This window comes from Temnothorax americanus, unplaced genomic scaffold (genome assembly GCF_048541705.1).
Source record: "Temnothorax americanus isolate GAGA-0224 unplaced genomic scaffold, ASM4854170v1 Scaffold9, whole genome shotgun sequence".
Taxonomy (NCBI): domain Eukaryota; kingdom Metazoa; phylum Arthropoda; class Insecta; order Hymenoptera; family Formicidae; genus Temnothorax; species Temnothorax americanus.
The window spans coordinates 3214812-3236020 of NW_027509812.1; the positions used below are offsets into that span (position 1 = coordinate 3214812).

At 36.8% G+C, this 21209-nt stretch overlaps 1 protein-coding gene across 2 annotated transcripts; it reads left to right on the forward strand.

Annotated features, from left to right (window-relative positions):
- The first annotated feature begins 4946 nt into the window (after nt 1-4946).
- LOC143908002 (nose resistant to fluoxetine protein 6) lies at nt 4947-21078 on the forward strand. Of its 2 annotated transcripts, XM_077425202.1 has the most exons (13): nt 4947-5724; nt 14574-14729; nt 15407-15627; nt 17631-17839; nt 18062-18317; nt 18516-18676; nt 18756-18924; nt 19093-19286; nt 19371-19500; nt 19699-19891; nt 19982-20127; nt 20256-20449; nt 20610-21078. In XM_077425202.1, the coding sequence occupies exons 1-12, from the start codon at nt 5451-5453 to the stop codon at nt 20400-20402; spliced, it is 2256 nt and encodes a 751-aa protein (XP_077281328.1). In that variant the 5' UTR covers nt 4947-5450; the 3' UTR covers nt 20403-20449; nt 20610-21078. The 2 variants fall into 2 exon arrangements, with proteins under 2 accessions (XP_077281328.1, XP_077281327.1); XM_077425201.1 differs by having other exon boundaries at nt 20256-21078.
- Nucleotides 21079-21209: the final 131 nt, after the last annotated feature.

Consider the following 21209-nt stretch of genomic DNA (forward strand, 5'->3'; position numbering starts at 1 on the left):
TAAGAAGCTGTGTAAAAATAAATTATATATCATATTTGTTCATCCAATTATCCGTAATTTATTTAATTTCCATGACAGATTGACGATATAAAGACGAGATACTTATTGTTAGGATAAACGTTTCCTCGCCAGAGGCACAGAATAATGTCCGTTTATTAAAAAATCCTTCATGTTCAACGATTTCTATTAATGGCATAATTGAATTGATTGTATAATCACAATCACGCTAATATCTTTACTTGGAGCAAATCGGTATGATGTAACGAGAATCGCGATAGAAGGAAGGAATTACTCGTCGTGATAATAAGACAGGACCGCCCGTTGTGCAGTCGTTAATAAGGATTATGTTACAGCGGAAGTAATGTGCGAGTTTAGCCGCGTGCGCGATTCGTTTGCTAACTCGCACTGGCTGATTGACGTAATATGTCACACGAGCCGTCCACGTAATTCAGATAATTTATTTTTGCCGATTCGGAATTCCGCGTTCACGCGAAATAATTGCCAATTATAAATTATGATTATTGCGCTCACGCGTAATAAATTACTAATCCTCGCCTCTTGAATATATAATTGAAATATCCAGTCTGAAAATGAGAGATCCAACCTTTGAAATGGATTTGGGACCTTATATTTGTCACTCTTGTGACGATAAATTATTATACGAGCTTATTTATTAATTTAATAACTCGTACGCGTACCAGAATTGAACCTTTCAGGAAACAGAAAACTCTCGAAGGAAAATAGGAACTGAAACCTCAAAAAGAGTTCTCTTAATTGTATAGGGAAGATTACAGAACACTTTCATGTGTGTGTGTGTGTGTATGTGTGTGTGTGGGTAAATCAATTGTGCGAGTCCAATTTTCTGCAATGGTTACAATGCGTTCACCCGACAAATCAACTTTCCTATCGAGTAGACGAGATGTGCATTAATTGACGTGACATTTATGACACCACAGTCAAATCTGTCACATAATGATGGTGCGCGATTCAGATTTATTGAATGTTCAGTTCACAAATAAACGCTGGTCTTTAAAAATATCAAAAAGCAACGATGCGTACACATGATCTTATCGCCATATTGAAACTCTCAATTATGAGTACGTATACTCTTAATCACATTCACATTGCATTAAAATTAATAAGAGAAAATTCCAACATCAAAATATTCACGGTTCGAATAATCTCTTATCGCTCAATCGATATTGTTTAGTTCCTTATTCATTGTTACATAAGTTTAAAGTGTCAACTTATAATACTTAATTTGAATCTCTCTCTCTCTCTCTCTCTCTCTCTCTCTCTCTCTCTCTCTCTCATTTTTAATCACTCCTATAGATCGCCACTGCTCTTACTAAAAAAATATGTCGTTAATTTAACTCAACTAATAAAATTAAAATAATACTATTGTTTCGATACACAGTTAAAAACAACAAAACGTTATTTAACTTGAGGTATTGCGGTTTAAATTTCATCCTTTAATATTTAAACAGTGTTGCGTAAATATTGCATAATAATCATCATATACAAATTGTGCTAAATTAAAATTACTAAAATATAAATCATATTATAAATGGTCCTAAGTGCATGGAGTCATCATTAAAATATAAATTCTTTTTACCCCTGTATTTTTATTATTGCTCGTGAAGACAAATTTTAGAACTTGATTTTACCTGCAAAAATAAAGTATTCGTTCAAGACAAAGATAGATATCAAGTTCGTATACTTAACAAACTATAAAATTCCTCGCGCATTAACTCTTAGAATCTATCAAACTGTGTCGAAATTTATGATTTTTGCGACGTTGTACGAAACAACACATTAGCATAAACTCGAGGTGAGCGATCCTTTCATCTGTAATAAAAAATAATAATAAAATTTATATCAACCTTCAAGTAAACTCTTTCGATACTATTGCTTTCGACATCCAAATTGGCAAAGATCTCCGCGACGGTCGCGAGTATGTAACGTATAGTTGAGAGAACCAGTTGATTTGTTTCTTTTTTAAAGTGAATAGACGTCGGCAATAGCGTGGCAAATGTCGCTAAATGTTGCAACGAGAACGTTGTAAGGAATGCAACTCGTGAGGATCCCCGACCTAGTGTCACTATTACGATTCACATGTCCGTCTAAGAGAGTGCTCGAGCTACGAGCAAACGTACATGCGTGTGTACGATGCTTTTGTAATTGTTTTGTACAAACAAAGTGCGTAGAGACTCACGCAATGTGCTCACTAAGCCTTGAATTGATTTGAATAGGATTTAACGAATGCAAGTCTTAATAACAGAATATTAATTTTAACTCTTCGCAGGAAAACTAAATTTTAAGTCACGCTAAATCACTTATTTATCGATTGTGTTTAAAAAAATTTGCACATGTCCTAATACATTCTATAAAAATATATCACCTTTTTTAGTCTTAGAAAATATATCAAGCTGTAATAAACAAATTAAATAATTTCTTTTGCTAATCAATACTAACAATAAATACATATAACTATATTTTTTTATATTTAAAACATTTCAAACTTTATATATATATATATATATATATATATATATGCATATAATGAATAACAGTGAAAAAAAACTGTACAAAAGTTAAAGATTTCTCGATAACCGCCGCGTTATTAAAATATACAGTATAATATATACGTGATATAAAAATATACTTTTTTATTCCAAAGAATAAATGAAGGAATAGTCAATTCGTTGATAATTGAATAATGAACAGTCGTGAAAGATTTTGCAAACGATGACCGAGTTTCTGTGCCCTGAATTGGATTATAGCTTCTTGAGAATGCCTGTGCAAATGCATGGCATTGTGCGATAACGGCACGTGTCGAGAGTTAATTAGACTTTCAAATCGGCAAAGCTTACACTTCATAAGTAGACAAAAGATACAGGGCACGTAGTACATACATAAACGCAAACGAAATGATTCATATATAAAGTGAAAAGAATTTCAGGTTATTGCAAAGGGAAAGACCTCAAGTACGACGAAACGTCAGATATCTTCTCATCGCGTGTGCATGGTGTTATTAGTTTTGCTATTATTAGAGACCAGTTGGAGTTTGCAAAATGACTAATTGTAAGCCTGAACCCGCGACCAATTTCTAAGTAAAGATAAACGGTAGGAGAAGGCTGCCTACCGGCATTATTCAGCGGTGATCAAGAGCTAAGCTAACGGCGTCAGGTCGAACACCCGTGTAACTTAAACATTCAAGGCCACGTACTCGATGGCCTTGGAGGACGATTTTTGCATTTGGCTAGTATCTCTTTATAGACGCGCAGCGTTGCATGCTTTCGAAGCGTATTGCAATTTTGCAATAACACAGGATTTTGCATACAATAATTTCTAGCGTTCCTAACACCTATAGAGAATAATCAACTTGTGACAGTCCAATATGTTAATAATCGCGAGATATTGCAACATATTTTCTAGTACGACGATAATCAGATTGCGCACACACGTAAATCGACCTCGAATTAATTACGCCCATATAGAAAGCAAGGCAAGCGTGTATTTAAAAAACCGGAAGAAATCAAACAAAAAAATGATTATGGTGTACATATCGGATATCGCTCTTACATTGTCTTTGGTAAATCGACCGCGACTTATTACTTGTTCTGTCTTATTATTTATTGTCGCGAGTGTATGCGTCAGCAGAATTTTCGCGACACCGCGAACTACAATACAATATTACCATACGCTCGGTAAACAGCGAAGGCAGCATATTTCGAGCGATATTGGTTGACAGAAATAATCTTCTTTCACTACTGCGCAAGGCTTTTGTCACACCAGCTGGTTTTATGTCTTTATATGAGATAAAAAAAGCTCTTATATATTATCAGAATTGTTTTGCGACATGAAAAAGTTTTCGCATTTTCTCTTTAAAAACTAAAAACTTGGCGAATATACGACTTCTTTTGTCCCTCATATTTCTTACATAATGAAACGATCTCAGACTGCGATGATAATCTGTTTTTCGAGGCCGTAACTGTTAACAGAAAATGTGTTCGGTTAACAAAGACGGTAACGGAGTGCCTCAAGGATAACTTTAATTGCAAGCTGATCTCGAGCCATCAGCACCGTCCCGCTTATGAATGACCACACTAAACCGCCGTCGAATCCTAATCAATCGCCGCCGCAATAGAACAATATCGAATCTAAATGTGTCTTTGTCGCAACGACACCTCGTTACGATGGAACGGACGGCGCTCGTTTGATTCTATAATGCAGTGACGCGACGGCGTAATTCTCTCTTTCAACGGAGACTCATTTTTACATAAATTTTCCTAGGAATCTCTATCCTCAAATATATTGCGATTCACTTTTTCACACTGACCCTGAGAACTCGTCGCTTCGACGCTCTCGCACACTTTTGAGTACACGTTGCTTATTTTGAAACACGGGAAAATCATTTTTTTATTACGTGGACCGTGACAAATGTGTAGTCGTCTCAAGGCAATCACATAAATTATCGCAGTGGAAACATCAATAATTAATCTTTTAAATTGTCAAAAATTTAAATATTACACGTGCCCAGTTTGATTAGTCACGCACGAAAATCCCCGAGAATTTTTGCCTCAATATATATCTAAAACTTTCAAGTTATCTTTTTTTTTTTTTCTTAAAAAGGTTCTCGCGCGGATAAAAAATCAACGGAACAAAATACGTGATTTTAAACGTGTTCGCGTCGATGGGCTCGACTCGACATTTCGTATTAATGTTGCGACGGAATATTGATTCAAATATTTCATGGTCATTGTTACGGCTTCTCGAAAGCCAACACGGTGTTTCCGACCCATGAACAACTCCTTCGCGTATAGTTACATCTATTCACTTCATTTTTTTTTTCGACGCGAGGTCCTCGAGGAAAGAGTGGGAGAGAACGACGAGTGTGTGGTATGGTATCCACCCCTCTTCTCGGGCTCCCTATTGGCAAGGTGGCACAGGTGACTTCGTCGTTCCGCGATCGAGCCTCGATCACTCGTAAAGCTCGCGTTGGAACAGCCAGGCAATTCGAGGATCGCGAATACACTCGATCACAATCCATGCGGTTCCCTTAACCGGCCCGAGTCCGAAACTCCGCACCTTCCTCGAGAGAGAGAGAGAGAGAGAGAGAGAGAGAGAGAGAGAGAGAGAGAGAGAGAGAGAGAGAGAGAGAGAGAGAGAGAGAGAGAGAGAGAGAGAAAGAGAGAGAGAGAGAGAGAGAGAGAGAGAGAGAGAGAGAGAGAGAGAGAGAGAGAAAGTATTCTCGGTGAATCGGATAACGAAATTCCCACCAGAGCTACAGTGAGGCTTTCCGATGACGATCGCGCAAACGCGAACGTGATCTACGATCTACGCTCTCTTGAAAGAGGCCTACGTTCGTGATACGAAAGAGTTAAACCGCGTCCGAACGATACTCCTGCGCGAAATACCTCGCTCGTCGCGCTCGTTGGAGGAGCGAAATGAGGACGTTTGTGAGAATTTGGGCGATTTTCAGTCTGATCGCTTTGTCGCACGCCGAGTCATCATCGGTGGAAGTATTGACATCCTCGAGTGGTATCAGCACCTTCGAGGAGGAGGATATACTTCGCGTGCTTTCGCGCAACAAGACCGACACGACTAAGAATTTCACTTTCGTCGAGTTCATCAGCAGCCTTGGTAATTACACGATAGACACGGAGAAAGATATATGGAGTGACGACAGGCCGGAAGTGCATCACACGAATCCGCACTATGGTGAGTGATACCAGAATTACTACGCTATCGGCATTTCTTAACAAAATTTGCGAAATTTAGTCTGGACTAAATAGGACTGCCTAACGTTTCGCCGTTTATGTCCATTTCTATCAATGTAGATCAACTTTTTAATCTCGGTTTAATTTATTTTTTATCTTTTTTTGGTTTTTTAACAATTAAAAAAAGATAAAAAGTTAAACCGAGATTTAAATTAATCCGCATTGGTAGAATCGGAGAAATTAATCAATCATATTTCGTAAGAACTGTGTATCTATAGTGAAGATCAACATAAAAATGTCAAAAGGCAAAGATTATTCATGCGTTTCGCATTCATGTAGGAAACATGATAAACCACTGACTGAATTTTAGCTTCACTAATTAACAGCTATTGTTCACGCGAATGTATTTTAAAAATCCCGGAAAGGCGTGTGCTCGAGGTTAAATAAACGGCTAAACGAATAAACGAGTGATTTCCCGGTACATTTTTAATCAAGCGAATCATGTCGCGTGACGAACGAGTAAATAATTTCAGGCTCGTTAATTGACGGAAGTATTGACATCAAGTTGCACCTATCACGATGCGTTTAGCGCGTGCACCGGCTTCAACTTTTAAACATTAGCCGTTAATTGTAAAATCCACTCGCGGCAATCGAAATTCGCATCTTCGCGCGCTGTCGGCTCTCATAATTAACAAAATGCTATTAACCTTTGATCAAGCACGCGGAATGGAGTAAATACCCGCGTCTCCCGAGCGCTAATAACAATTGACATTGATGATTCGTCGAAATGTATAGCGAGAGGCGATATCGGGAGCTTCTACGATATATCTTGGTACAGCGACGATCTGTGATGGATACTAATTTCGTTCGCGTCTGTAAAAACGTGTTACCGCTGCACTTTTATAAATCGAAGGCCGTCACATACATTTATTCCAACTGCGTACCGCGCGGATGCCGATCACGTTGATTCACAAGCGCGTAAGAAAGATTCGGAATATCTTCTTTCGATTCTGAGAATGTCCAAATAACTCCAAGTTACGCACAAAAGATATTATTTCAGTCTTCAACAAAATATAGGACTGTCGTCAAATGCATCTACGATCAGAACATCTTGTACAAATCAAGAATACTTAAACGAAAGATTCTTTGTATCGGCATATTTAAATCGAAATCGGACGGCAAAGAATGCATGCGTCCGCAGAAAACATATTGACCTTAATTGCCGCATACATGATGATTTGTATCTATAAATTTTTCGAAAACCAAACTCTAATCAGCTTTATTTTTTATCAATTTTTTAATTTTAGTATCAGAGCACGCGAGTATAGTTGACAATCTAATCAATTTTCTTTACTTTTTATCTCATATGATCAATTAAGGTCACATATAAGAATCAAACATGCAGATTTAATTCAACGACTTTTTATTTTTTAACTGTCATTGCTAAAATTTACGAGACATCATAGGATGAAAGTACTGTCGATATTTCGACATACGCGATGTTCGAACGACTTGTACAGTGGCGGTATCGTACGCATTATGCCGTCGATGCACCGACGAACGTGACTGCGGTACTTGCAGCGTGACATAACAAAAGTCTTAAAAGATTTCAATGTAGGAAATCACCTCACGAAAGGTATGTCGACATTTCGGCATACTTTTAATCCAAACCATTTGTAAACCGTTGTGCCATTCGAAAACGTTAAGCCCAGGGATTCGCGATAATTTTACAACTTGCTAAATTGAAATATAAAATGTTTCGTATACCTTCTGTTATGTGGATTCTTGTATTTAATATGTTAAAGGATTATATATAGAAGTATAGCAAACCGAAAAAAGGATATTTTTTCAACATATAAAATTTTTATTTAAAGAGATAGATGAAATGTTTTTTGCTGTGTGGAAAATATATTTTTAATAATAAAATCAAGATGTAAAATTATAACAAAATACTGAAATAAATAATAATGTCGTCCTAAATATGCATTTATGTCTCAAGTGATTTCCCGAAATAATAAATTTTTTTATAATTCCGAAAGACAGGTGCGTAATCCGAAATATCAATGAATAATTCCGTTCATGTTTCATCGTTAATTCAAATATACATCACTTCTATACACATCTGAGGCGGAATTCTGTAACTCCTTAACGATATATAGTTTCAGTATCGGACTTACTGGACCCGTATCTCGCATGCATTACAAAATAAAAGTTATTCCTTTTTTTTACGGAGGGAGCAAGTTCGTAACAAAAACGCGTCTACGTACAATTTTTATCAATCAAGAACCTGCGTTCATGGTAACCGGTTCTGTTTATTATGGGAAAGATATGGACATTATACGGATGCGGCAAGAAGAGGATACAGGTATTCCCTATCCGCCGTATATTTTTGTAACATCCGCCACAGAACGAGTTTCTACAAACAAGTTAGTTTTTTGTAACAAAAGTTGTAGGTATCGAGAGTGATGAGAAATTCCGGACTTTTAACATGTTATTGAACTTGTCCGTCTCGGACGATACTTAACTTCATTTTTTATCTTTTACTTTTCTTTAAGAAACGTAATCTGAAACGTAATCTGAAATAAGAAGAATCCATATTCCATTTATATAAAGCGGTTATTTCGTTATTCTCAGATGTTTCCACGACGATGCTATAATAAGCTTGTTAGATATAACGAGCTACCACTTATAGTTCGATTATAACAAATAGACTTGATTTATAATTATTTTTTAATAGATTTAGCCTTTAACTGTCTACATACGACGAATTGCATGCGCAAAACTATTAATCGCACGTGGCAGTACGTGTGTGATTCAACGTTACGCACTGCTGTGTTAAGCGTATGAGTCATGCGAACACGAGTATATCCGTTAAGCAAACACTGATTTATAAAAAAAGAACTTGAAGTTGAAATTTGGAATTTAATGACGGAAACGTCATCTACTGAAAAACACAAAAATTTCACCCAAAAAAACTTTGTTCAGTCAACTGTATTATGTAAGCAGCATTTAGAAAATTTGTACTTTACCCAAAGACTTTTTGCGATATTAATGTAAGTATATTAAAGAAATGAATGACTTACTCTCATATATATATATAGGTTACATTAGTTTACAATTAATCAGGACAATGCCGCTCCAATTATTCAATATTTCTCAATATTGAAAAGATTATGATAGATCTATATGTATATCGTATTTACACTTCACTAGAAGAATGACTTACCTACATATGTAATATTGCATACGTGAATGTTTCTACTTTACTTTTTGCATCCAATAAAATTCACCTATAGATAATAAGTATTGCAAAAAGAGACGTACCGATAAAAAATATCGAGAATCTCTTTTGAAGGTATATGTTTGATAGAGATTTAGTTATATTGATAATTAAAAAAAAATTAAATTTAAGAAATTACAGATTTAGAACTTTTTTGACTAAATTTTAAATAATATTTCAATCAATGGTCTCCAACAATAAAAGAGTATTTATAGAAATTAGATTTATAGAGCATTTTTTTGAGAACTAAATTGATAACGTTCAATGTATAATGAATAACGTCATATCTGAAATTAGAATTATACTTATATATTTTCGATTAATCCGAGAATCAAATTTCAACAAATAATTATAAAATAATTTAATTTGAAACTGTCGAAAAACAAGTTTAAAATGTCACACCATTTAATTATTTAATAATCACCTTGACATTTTTGCCTTATCTCTTTCCGCCAGAGAGAACGCAACTTATCTGGTCTATAATTTTAAGAGCAGCGGACGTATAATAAGAAAACAATTTAGGTCCGGCTGCGCTTATAATTAATGGATGCTTCGACTTTACATGCGCTTTCTACGTCGGGTTTCCCATCGTCGCGGCGGCGAGAATTCCGATCTCTCAACGTGTTAAATTATTATAGAATCGAAATCGAAGAAAGATCAAGAATCTCTCTCTTTTAAAGACACCGTCACAAATGGAATAAGGAAGTAAATTATAATGAAATTAGCTAGCGATCAAAGTTCGTGCAATTGTACTTTGTCCAAATCGTGGCTTGCCCGCGCCACGTCATTAATCGTATACGTCATTAAACGAGGCATGCTGTCGAATTTCGCCTCAGATTGCTACGCGCTCATGACTCCTTTGGAAACGGAAAGTAAATATTATCGCACGTTGCATTACGCAACGCACGTGGCACGCAGCATTACCGGTGGACCGAAGGAAGGTCGGGAATGCGGTAGCGTTCAATGGTTCAGGGTTATTATTGCAGTATGTACATAATCTGTAACAATACTTGAAGCAATAAAAAATCCAGACAAGATTTTAGTTTACAATAAGTGCAATACATCAATGTTATATTGAATATTTTAGATAAAAATTCAATTCAAATTTCTACTAAACTTGATTCTTACCACGTACGGAGCTTTCGAGCAAGCGACACAAGTTGACCACAAGTGTCGTTTTGTCTTTGTTACTCATTGCCAAAAGAGAAAGATAGAACGACGCTTGTGTCGACTTGTGTCGCTTGCTGGAAAGCTTCCCACTTTTGTCTTTCGTTCTCGGCGCCTCATTTGATAATTAATACATGTATAATAATTTCGATTCTTGATTAGAATTGCGTCTATGGAGCAATTTAACGAAAGTTTCTATGAAAACCTCGACCTTCAGGTTGATAAATTTAATAGACTTAAAGGTATGCGTAAATTAATTCATGAGAGAAAGGTCATCTTATTACATCAAGGTCTGTTATAAACAGCAAGGTCGACAATAATTAACAAAATTTTCGGCGCGTAATCATATCATCAATTTCCAGTTAAACAATTCCTGATTATGATTACATTACGTTACGTTATGAAATATAAAATGTATGCATATCTGGGTTGAAAAAGAATTCAAAAATATAGTTTATTATAACATGATATATGTAAGAAAAAAAATATTATAAATATATGCAAAGATATCGCAAAATTTACAAAATCTACTTTATTTATATATTATATGTATAAAAAAAAAAAAAAAAAAAAAAAAAAAAAAAAGTATTTTGAAGTACATATTTAATTCACGTAAACTATAAGGAATATATCCACCTGTTCTATGTTAATACTTTAGAAAGTTTAGCTAATGTAATTTATTTTCGTATAGCTATAATTAGAAATCTCTAATATCATTACAGAAATCGTAAAAATCCGGCGTAGTTAAGTAACACATCGTGTAATCGTTGCCCTTAAATCGCGTTGCCTCCATCGAAAGTAATCGATAGACGGTTAAAATTTACCGATGTTTTCTAGAAAGAAAAACTTTGAATGTAACATAAAACGATGTGAAAGTAACAACTGACAGAATCGGGCTTTAAATATGAATGAAACGTTTAAAAGTGTCAAGGTTCCATTCGGAATCCGATAGCTAATTCGTCATTTCTTAACTGCAGGGTATGTATTATAAAACTTTTCAAAAGACAAATGATTTGCAATTATGTGCATAGTATATATAGCGAGCATTCCAACTAAATCATGCGCGATACATCACGTTGATATAAAAACGCATTTCGCGTCAAATACATTTTATTAATAAAATACATTACTTTCGTAAGCGAGACGCTACAGCATATTTTAGAAAAATAAAAACGTTTTTTTTCTGAAAAAAAAAATTGTTCTTTTTTCTTATAAATTTTTTTAAATAAAGTGTTATTAAAAGATGAAGATATTGAAAAAAATTATAGACTTTTCTGGTTACAATGATATCGCGATGATAAAGATAAATGTACTTGATGCATAAATATGAATACGCATTTTTTCTTTCTGATTTATGTCATTCAGATATATTTTCGTCATCGTCTTCATTGTCGATGTAAAAATTCCGTAAAATAACTTATATGAAATAAGGAATGCGTACAAAGAAACGCCTTGATTCTTTGTTGTCGCTTTCGGTGAAAAGCAGTCCTTGCTATAATGCACTCGAATTCGGTAGAATGCTCGCTTGTTGTATATGTTGTATATGTATATGTCCAACGTGCGAAATTGCGTATAACCAATAAACAAGGACGCATCTGTGTAAAACGCATATATTTGCAATACACAGCTGTGAGGGAAGAGGGATATTTTCAATGTCCACGTAACATTTTGCAACGTGGCGTTGGTTTTTATGAACATTCCGCGGACACGACATTTAGAGCCGATATAGCTGTTTTTCTCAACATGTTATTCAAATAAATTTGTAACTTGATTGCAATAGTATCGTTATGTGTGAACGATAATTCTTTTTAAATTCTTATCATCACACACTGTGTTAGTAAAATATTATGGGATATGCTTTAGCGGATATTAAATAACTTATCCCGAACGGAACTTTGATATTACACGTGATTTTTAGCAGACAAAATGATTTAAGACGCGATTTATTTATTCGGCAATTATTCGACATCCGGCAGTATTCGTAAATGCCATGGGATAAAAGTTGAATTTACGAACTACCAGGAAGCAGACGATTTTTTTCTAGAATGAATAAATTGTTAGTTTATTGTGTTTTAGTCATCTCCCTGAGATGAATAAAATCAGCGGTAGCGCAACTGGCAATGAGCGTGTTTGACGACGAGCTAATAAAGATACATAGATACGCATCCGATCCTTCTGTTTGCGCGTTAATTTCCTGCACAAGACGTCGTAAATCGCAATGGGCGACGTAACGATGTTTAAACGACAGGTTGAAACTGTCGATCATTATCGCGTTTCGCAATGCGATTTCGTGCTTGCGCGCCACAACACGAGACTTTTGCTTAAGATCGAATTTTAATTACTGCACGTTTCATATGTAGTGCCATTAGAAATAAATGGAAATAGGATCGCCTTATCATCCACCATCTTATCTCTAATATTATACCTGGTCGCGACGGAACCAAACCGGTTCGGCTCTTCGGCTTCGAATTTAACAGCCAAGTGAACGTACGACCTAACTTACGACTTTACGCAACGGGTGTCAATCGTTTCATTATCACATCGCCTTTTTAAACGTGACCCACGAAAAATCGGTTGAATCGGTTGCAGTAACGTAAAGTGAAAGAATTTTAACGCAACGTACGAAACATAGAAATCTCTTGCGAGTAAACTAATATGATATAATGGCACGTATGAATCGCTCTTTCGCCCATTGTACACCTAATATGCGTGTCGCAGGTAGCCACAGTCGATCGGACAGACAAACCGCGACGCTAAGTGATTCCATTCGTACGGAGACCGTCGTCCCGATTTCGACACTGACATCGCGCTCTCTGTGGATGTCCGGTTTCATTTTTCAGTTTGATTGCCACACGATTACCGCGAGCAAATGTCGTTGTACCTTGGATGGAACAATGGAAACCGGGTCGATTTATTCGCTAGCCACGGAAAGACCATCAGAAACACCTCCAAGACGCCGCGCGCGAGCTCGCGAGCAATTGATAATCGAAAAAAAAAACTAGAAAATACGATATATCGGAAAATTAAAAATACAGACCGTATCATTAAGATATTATGTTAATTGTCATATTATCGTGCGAGTGTTTGACTAACAATAAGACAGAGTTTATGATGCGTGACGTAATCGCCATAACCACGCAATAATGCACTTTGCCACTTTCTATGTAGTCGAACATACGTGCGCTTTTGCAATTAGATTTATTCCATATCTAATTGCAGTAAGCTCGCTGACGAGTATGCTACGGAAAAATTATGCTGTCAGTTTGTCGGATTCTGACTGATTATTACGATATTTTACGATGCATTTAGAAAAATATTACTACAATTAAGGAAATAATATCACAGACGCTTTGTTCGTAAATTTCTTAAAGCTGTTCGTCATTTATGAATTAAAAAACTGTACTTATTTTTTTAGACGTATGAATAATATTAACTGCTGTAACTATATAAATACCTGAGCGCTCTAACTATATACCTGAACAAACACACGTGTAAAAGGACAGTTCAATAATTTATTATCGATAAAATTTTTTTGTTTGCTACCGCATTATTTCAGATTATGTATATAATAATTGTCTTTCGCAAAAATTTTAGAGAACTCCTTTTTCTGATTAATTATGCATGATACCGCGGTTCAACTGTTAGTCTGGGAATATATAAAATCAAAATTTATACATTGACCTTCGCTAAAGTTTTATAAGTGTGACATCATTCGATGCGGATCAACGACCTTATATTCTAATAGTTCGCTCAATTTTGTCGAATTATTTCATTAGCTCGACAAGACCAACTTTCAATTCGATTATCGAATAAAAATTCTCGAAGCGGGGTTTGATAGGAGTATTCGCGTATAGGAGAGAAAGAAACAGAGAAAAAGACGGAGGAGAAGATGAGAACCATCGGAATTGAAAAATCAGTTTAATCCGCGTCACGATTTGGATATTGCAAGATAGATTGAGTCATATTTCAGCCTCACCGGCGTTTTCTATGTAACGTCGAGTGGGATTATGCCGAGTATAGCTCATACGTCGACCTTACCCGAAAATTTCGCTTTCGTTTGATCCTAGATTGCGTCACCGTTTGCGAATGAGCACGCCGCGCCGGGAGGTATCTAATAGCTCTCTCGCGACTCTCGCATTATCATGTCAATGTCAGACGAGAGCGTGACTTTTACGTCGATAAATATCCTCGCTCGTGTTCGAACGCGAATCACGTACGTAGCCGGTCTCATGCAATTTACGTGAATCCCCCGGCAATGTACTACTTAATTCACTAGGAAAAAGGGGGAACGAGAAGCCTTCGTTATCGAGAGTTTCCTTTGCTTTATACTCCCTTAATACACGGATATCCGAGATTTCTAAATGTTGGAAGCATTAAAAGGATACCTCGCTTTTCTTTTCCAGAGGACTTTCCCGAGAGAATCGATCTCGAGGCACGCAGATTATTGCAAATCCTTCCCCCTTACGATCCCGGTGCGGGAGGCGTCAGCGCGACATGCAAACGACACGCCGACATCTTTCACGAGGAGCTCGCGAAGTTCACGCTATGGGCGCTCAAAAGTAAGTCCGACTATATACTGTACCGATGGACGAGTACATTTTCGGAGGGGGGGGGGCACGACCCATCTATAAGGTCAACACCAAAGATAGCTCTCCGTAATCTGAAATTAAATTACACGAAGGCAATTATCGAAAACTCGTTTCAAGAAACTCTCTCGTTGAACGATTGCGAAAACGGGAACTCGGAACATGTATCGGACCATCGGTCGTCGAAATGGCCGTAAATAAACGACGATTTTGTGCTTAATGATCTTTCAAGTGACCGGAATGACTCAGTGAAATATTTTATTCGTAGACAAACATTAATATGTTAATACCCCACGCTATTTTAGATGCGACACGAGGAACTTAATTAGTTGGCAACGGTTATTTCAAAATTTCGCGATCATCGCCATAGATCTTTTCTTTTTTCTTTGAATTCACTTTGCATATATGTGCAAAAAGTACACGCCGGCGTGTAATTTTTTTATACACATACCGCACGTGTCACGCAAGCATTATTATTATTATTGGATTCCGCGTACTCCCAACGGAATAATCAAAAACGGTCAAAATTTTTCGTCAAGAATTTACTTAACGCGATGAGCATTGTAGCAATCGTTCTCCCGACCAAAAGAGGATCCTACCTTTCTATTCTCGTAATATCAATCGCTTTTAACCCTTTTAACCCTTTTTAGTGTACGACGCGACCGCGAAAGTGCCTTCCGGCCTGCTGAGCGGGAACGTTAATCAATTGGGCGATTTCGACGAGTGCGTCGGTGTCGAGGGCAAGGACGGCATACGGGGACAGTATTGTCTGGCGTACTTGCAGCTGGACGTCGACCAGTCTCGGCCGGACCTTAAATACCTGCATCGCCTGCTACATTCGCATTATGCGTTTCGCAGCAACATGACCGACGTGAGTATATATAACTTATAGTATGTGCATTCTCGCGATACGCCACGCGAACGCCGCGCCGACGTGATCGATCGTTTCGCAATCAATCATCTCATCTTTATCGCGATATCTCACGTACGCGAGCGGAACGGCCGCGATCGTCTCGGCACGTAGAATATCAAAATCGTCTGCCTTAAACTGTTCGCCATTTACCTACTCGCTGGCTCGCAATGACACGAGATTACGCTAATGTAGGCAACTCGTGCACAAGCTCTCATTATTCCGGTCCGCTCGATATTCCAATCGAGAATACTTCACGTTCACGGAAATACCGCTTTATTTTCCCACAAATTGGATTACTATACTGAATAAAACGGCAAAATTAATTAATGAGATTCACGCGCGATAAAGCTGTAATTTGGAGGATCGAGCGTATAAGAGAATCGATCTAAAATCCCGAATAAAAAAAATATTTCCATATCGGTATTTCCCCGCAAACATATACATAATGTTCCTGGTATTTTAATGATCCGGCGGATCATCGCCGACGCGCGCGCGCGCGCGCGCGCGTACGTTTAATCCCTGATGAATATGTAGTAGACGCGTGAATCCTGCGTCGCAGGATTTATGTAAATTGACGAAGTGGGGGGAGAGACATTGGCGGCCGGATGTTGTCGGATAAAAGACGCTCAAGCGAGCAATCGCGATAAAGACGAGCGACGCCGACGTAAGATGAATTTTAATGGAACAAAACGAGGAACTGCGTGAAATAAAATAAAAACAGTTACCCGAAACAAAAAGAGCTCGAGCCTCCGGATAGCATCATTGATAGCTATCTGGAAATTTGAATTAAATTTAGAAATGAGAAATTCGTTTCTGTTTCTCCGAAAAATGTGGAGGCACGTCACAAAAACTCCGTGATGTTATTTGTCGCGACACGTATTCCTGAATAATCAGATCTCAAAGCCCGATTAAAAGTGATTTATTTTAACGTATTGTGCAAGAAAAAAATCACATAATTTTTCACTCTTGTACGTCATAATTCAATGTAGCTGTAGTGAAAAAATAACAGCCTCAAATGAAACACTTAAATAAGTGTCAAAGAAAACACGCAATAAGAATGTGAATTGCTGAATGATATAAGAAACTTGCTTTGCTTAGATATCGACAATCCGATTATTACATAACAATAATAGGCAATAATGTTCTTCGTGTTCTGCGTGTATGTGATTGGTTGGAACAATCGTCTATAATGTTGTGTGTCGCATATCAAATTGATGCTAATGGGTTATCATTCGGTATTGTTAGCGTTGCTCACAGCGAGACCCAAGAGTATTAATTATTGTCGCTTGACTGGTCAGATACATCAATTATCTTCTAATTTGTTTGTTCCTTCACAGAAATCATGGAAATATGATTTATAAAACGTTTCCATCTCTTTTATTTATGCCTCCCACAATCGAATGTTTTTAATAGACTTCCGCAAATGTGTCTACTCTCAAGAGCACCTGTGCGGCGAGTATATTAAAACACTCGCCGTCACGACGATAACTAATAAATATAAAAAAATCTTGCGGAAGATGCTTTTAGAAAAACATCCCATTATCGTGTCTGCTACGTATAATCGGGATAAGAAATGTAGAGTTTCTTCAAACAGTGTTTTCGAGCTTCTACATTTTTTTTCGATATGATAAATATTTAACGAAGCATAGGTATACGTAATGGTAATTTTTTTACTCTCATAGTAAGAAATTACAGAAAATAGGCGAAAAATGTGTAACAGGATTAATATGTTGCACGGTGAAGGAACAGAGCATTATGGTAATTCCCAAGAACATAATTTATCAATTTGTTCACAAGATTTCCATATCGTTCGTTGATTATAATCTTCTCAATTTTTATCCGGCCTTAAAATCCGCTATGTCTATAGAGTAAATTAATTTCAGTTAACATAATCTAATGACAGTAGTCTATCATACTATACCAATATTACAGATTATAAGATTGTTCATATTTATTTTTAGCCCGGTCACCGAGTACCGCGTTTTAGCAGCGTCAATTGGGCTATATGCACTCCCGCGTCATGTACAGCCCAAGACGTGAAGGCCTCTCTTCAACATGCCATCTCGAAGTACACAGCTCAAACTGGTCTCAAAATCTCGCTACAAGTGGACCAGAACATGTGCCAAGTGAAAGAAGAATTCGTTCTATCAAAAGCTACTATCGCCACCAGGTAAAAATATACTATGTTTGAATCACGCCAAGCATCTACATTGCAAAATGGACAAACTAAACATTTATCCAATCACGTGTAATAAGTTTTTGTCGATTCTTTAAAATTTTCTACTTCCTTTAACGAGGCATCTTCGCAAAAGTGGAAACTAAGCTGAGGCAAAAAATGAATCAAATAGTCAACTCTGAATTAACTGAATAATTTTCATATTACTTTTTTCAGTCTTCTCTTCGTCACCGTGTTCGTCCTGACTCTCGTAGCCGCGTACTACGATCATTGCAAAATACCGGTCAGCGAATTGCTTTTATCGTTCTCTTTGAAACGCAACATTCTGAAATTATTGTCGTTGGAAAGACCGCAAGGCGACATAGCGCCGCTCCACGGTATTCGATTCTTGAACAGCCTACTGCTGCTCACAGCTCACAAGAGCATGGCGGTATTCTTTATCCCTTACATGAACCGAACTTACATGAGTGAGGTACGTTGTGAATTATTCATTTTTCAGAAACAGATACGTATAAACATATAACTCGGGAACCGCAAATTCAAGATATTCGCATTTGCAATAATTTTTTTCACAGATAAAATAGACTGTGGCGGTTCGCGATTAATCGATTACTATCGATTTTCGTCACGAATGCATATTGCTTAGAGTTGAAAGATAATTTTTTAACAGTTTTTAGGTAAACCGTGGACCGTCCTAGGAAGAGCGGCCAGTCTGTATACTGACCCGTTCATCATGCTATCCGGTTTGTTAACCACGTATTCCTTCGTAGGTAGATTGAACAGGACCGGATCTTTAGACATCAAGAACGAATATTTATCGCGCTTGTTAAGGTACATGATGCGTGTCCCAATAAAATAAGTGAAAACGAAAAATAATTCTCTTTAATACGCGCAACTTATCCGGTTTCAGGCTAATGCCGACTCTAGGAGCGCTGATATTGTTCTGCACTTACATTATGCCGTACATCGGATCTGGACCGCAGTGGCCGCTGGTGGTGACCAGACACGCGGAAATATGCAAGAGAACATGGTGGAGGAATTTCTTATTTATTCACAATTACTTCGGATTCGAGAATATGGTAGGTGTAAAACGCATGCAAATAATCGTAAAAGATAAAAACGGCTGAAAGACTTTAAAAATGAAATCTGAGATTGGGATGTTTTTTCAAAATATTAGCAACGTTACTTCGATCTCACTTTCAGCCTATTCACATCAAGAGATATAAACTATCTTTCTCCGCTTTCAGTGTCTTACGCACACGCATCATATAGGAATAGACACGCAACTGTTTGCGATTTCACCCGTGATGGTGTTGCTCTTGTACAAAAGGCCAAAGATCGGCGCTATTATACTCGGTATAATAGCCTCGATATCTACGATATTAAGATTCTACGTCACATATACGAAAGATCTCAATAATTACGTGTACTTCGGCACGTCGTAAGTAAATCAACGTTGCATTGTATTGCGAGAAGAGATTGATTGATTCCAATTACGTGTTATTAATATGTCGTTCTCACGCAGGATAAGACAATTATTCGACACTGCGGATTATTCCTACACGTTACCGTCGCACAGACTGACCGTTTACATCATCGGTATCTTCGCGGGTTACTTGCTGCGGCATATACCCAAGAATTACAAGCTGGGCACAGTGAGCGTTGCATTAATTGTTTAAATGTCACCAACTACGGTTAGCATAACCGACGGTTAAAGTTAACAGGATTGACCAATAGAAATGAATCCACCTTGCTAACTTTAACCGTCGGTCAAGCTGACCGTGGTTGGTGAAATTGGCTCTTATTACTCGTGATACATTCGCGACGAATACGCTAATTTTCAACGTTTTCAGACAGCCTTCTACACAGGCTGGACCGTGTGCAGCCTGATGTTTTTGGCAGCTTTTCTCGGGCCCTCTAAAATGGGTTCTATCGATTACGTGTACAACCCAATTCACGCGGCTACTTACAACGCGTTCGCTCCTATCGGATGGTGCGGACTATTCTTTTGGATAGCGTTAACGCAACATACCGACAACTCGAACGGTAATCGTCGCATCGATATCGTAAAATTGATATTTTACAAATAGCAATTATCTCCGCAATTATAATGCGTGTTGCATCGTTGAATCGTAGGGCTCTTAAACAGATTAGCCTCTTGGCGAGGATTTCTCGTTACTACGAGGATTAGTTATGCCGTCTATTTAACACAATTTCCGATATTTTTCTACAATGTTGGACAAACCCGCACCGCGGACCACTATGAATTTTTCAGGATAATGGTAAGTCTTATAGATAAAACAGGCGTAAAATTTCTTTTAATGTCTTGCCCGTTTTACTTATCCACTTACGAAATAGTTCAATCAAGTGCGATATATTGATTGTTTTAAATGTCTAATTTGTGTTTCAGCTCAATATAAAAGAAATAGCATGGATTCTTTTCATGTCAATAGTTCTCACGCTGCTGTTCGACACACCGTTTCAAAATATAAAAAATTATATATTGAAAAAACCGGCGTCGAAAAAGGATATAACGAAATCATCCAAAGTGGAATAATTTTATTTTAATTTTGTCTTGATTTAGACTAAATATTTTAGCTTGACTTAAAGCTGATTTATAGAGACCGTAACCGTTGATTTAAGCCGTAATCTTTAAGAAATTGACCAATCACAGTCGAATGTGAGAAGAACAATCGACTGTGATTGAACAATTTCTTAAAGATTACGGCTTAAATCAACGGTTACGGCCTCTATAAATCAGCCTTTACAATAGCTTGTCTACGGCTTTATACATGTTTTTTAATTAAATTTTTAATAATTAATGTATAACGTGTAGGCAAATTACGGTAGGGTATGAAATATTAGAAAAAATTGAGTATTTTGTAAAAATTTAAATTTTTATAAAATAGGAAAGTAATTAGTGGAATGCACACAAATGAAGTGTGCTTATGAAAAGCATTTCTTTTTATTATTATTATTATTATTATTATTATTATTATTATTATTATTATTATTATTATTAATATCCACCGACCCCACTGGGTTACGTTCCAAAATTCACTCTGGGTAACTAAAATCTATAGTTTACGTCACGTACACTATAGCATTTTAGTTAACTAGAGTGAATTTTAATTTGCTACACTTTTATACAGTTCTAAATATGGCCATAAAAATAATTGTAAATATTAGTTTCTCGTTAATTCTCGTATAATTAATAAACTTGACATACAGAATATTACTTTTTAGTCTTTTTACACTCAGGTAATATAGTATAATTCATGATGCGTATACGGATTGGCATTGCAATGCTTCAATCCCTCTTCTCGTATAAGCAATGAAGATACCTAATAATAATGTAGAATAA

What these genes read in the sequence shown, in the direction of transcription:
- LOC143908002 (XM_077425201.1), top strand. Translation starts at nt 5,451, where the DNA reads ATGAGGACGTTTGTGAGAATTTGGGCGATTTTCAGTCTGATCGCTTTG. An exon ending in ACATACCGACAACTCGAACG is followed by an intron (nt 19,892 to 19,981) that starts GTAATCGTCGCA and finishes GTTGAATCGTAG; the next exon opens with GGCTCTTAAACAGATTAGCC. An exon ending in ATGAATTTTTCAGGATAATG is followed by an intron (nt 20,128 to 20,255) that starts GTAAGTCTTATA and finishes TTTGTGTTTCAG; the next exon opens with CTCAATATAAAAGAAATAGC.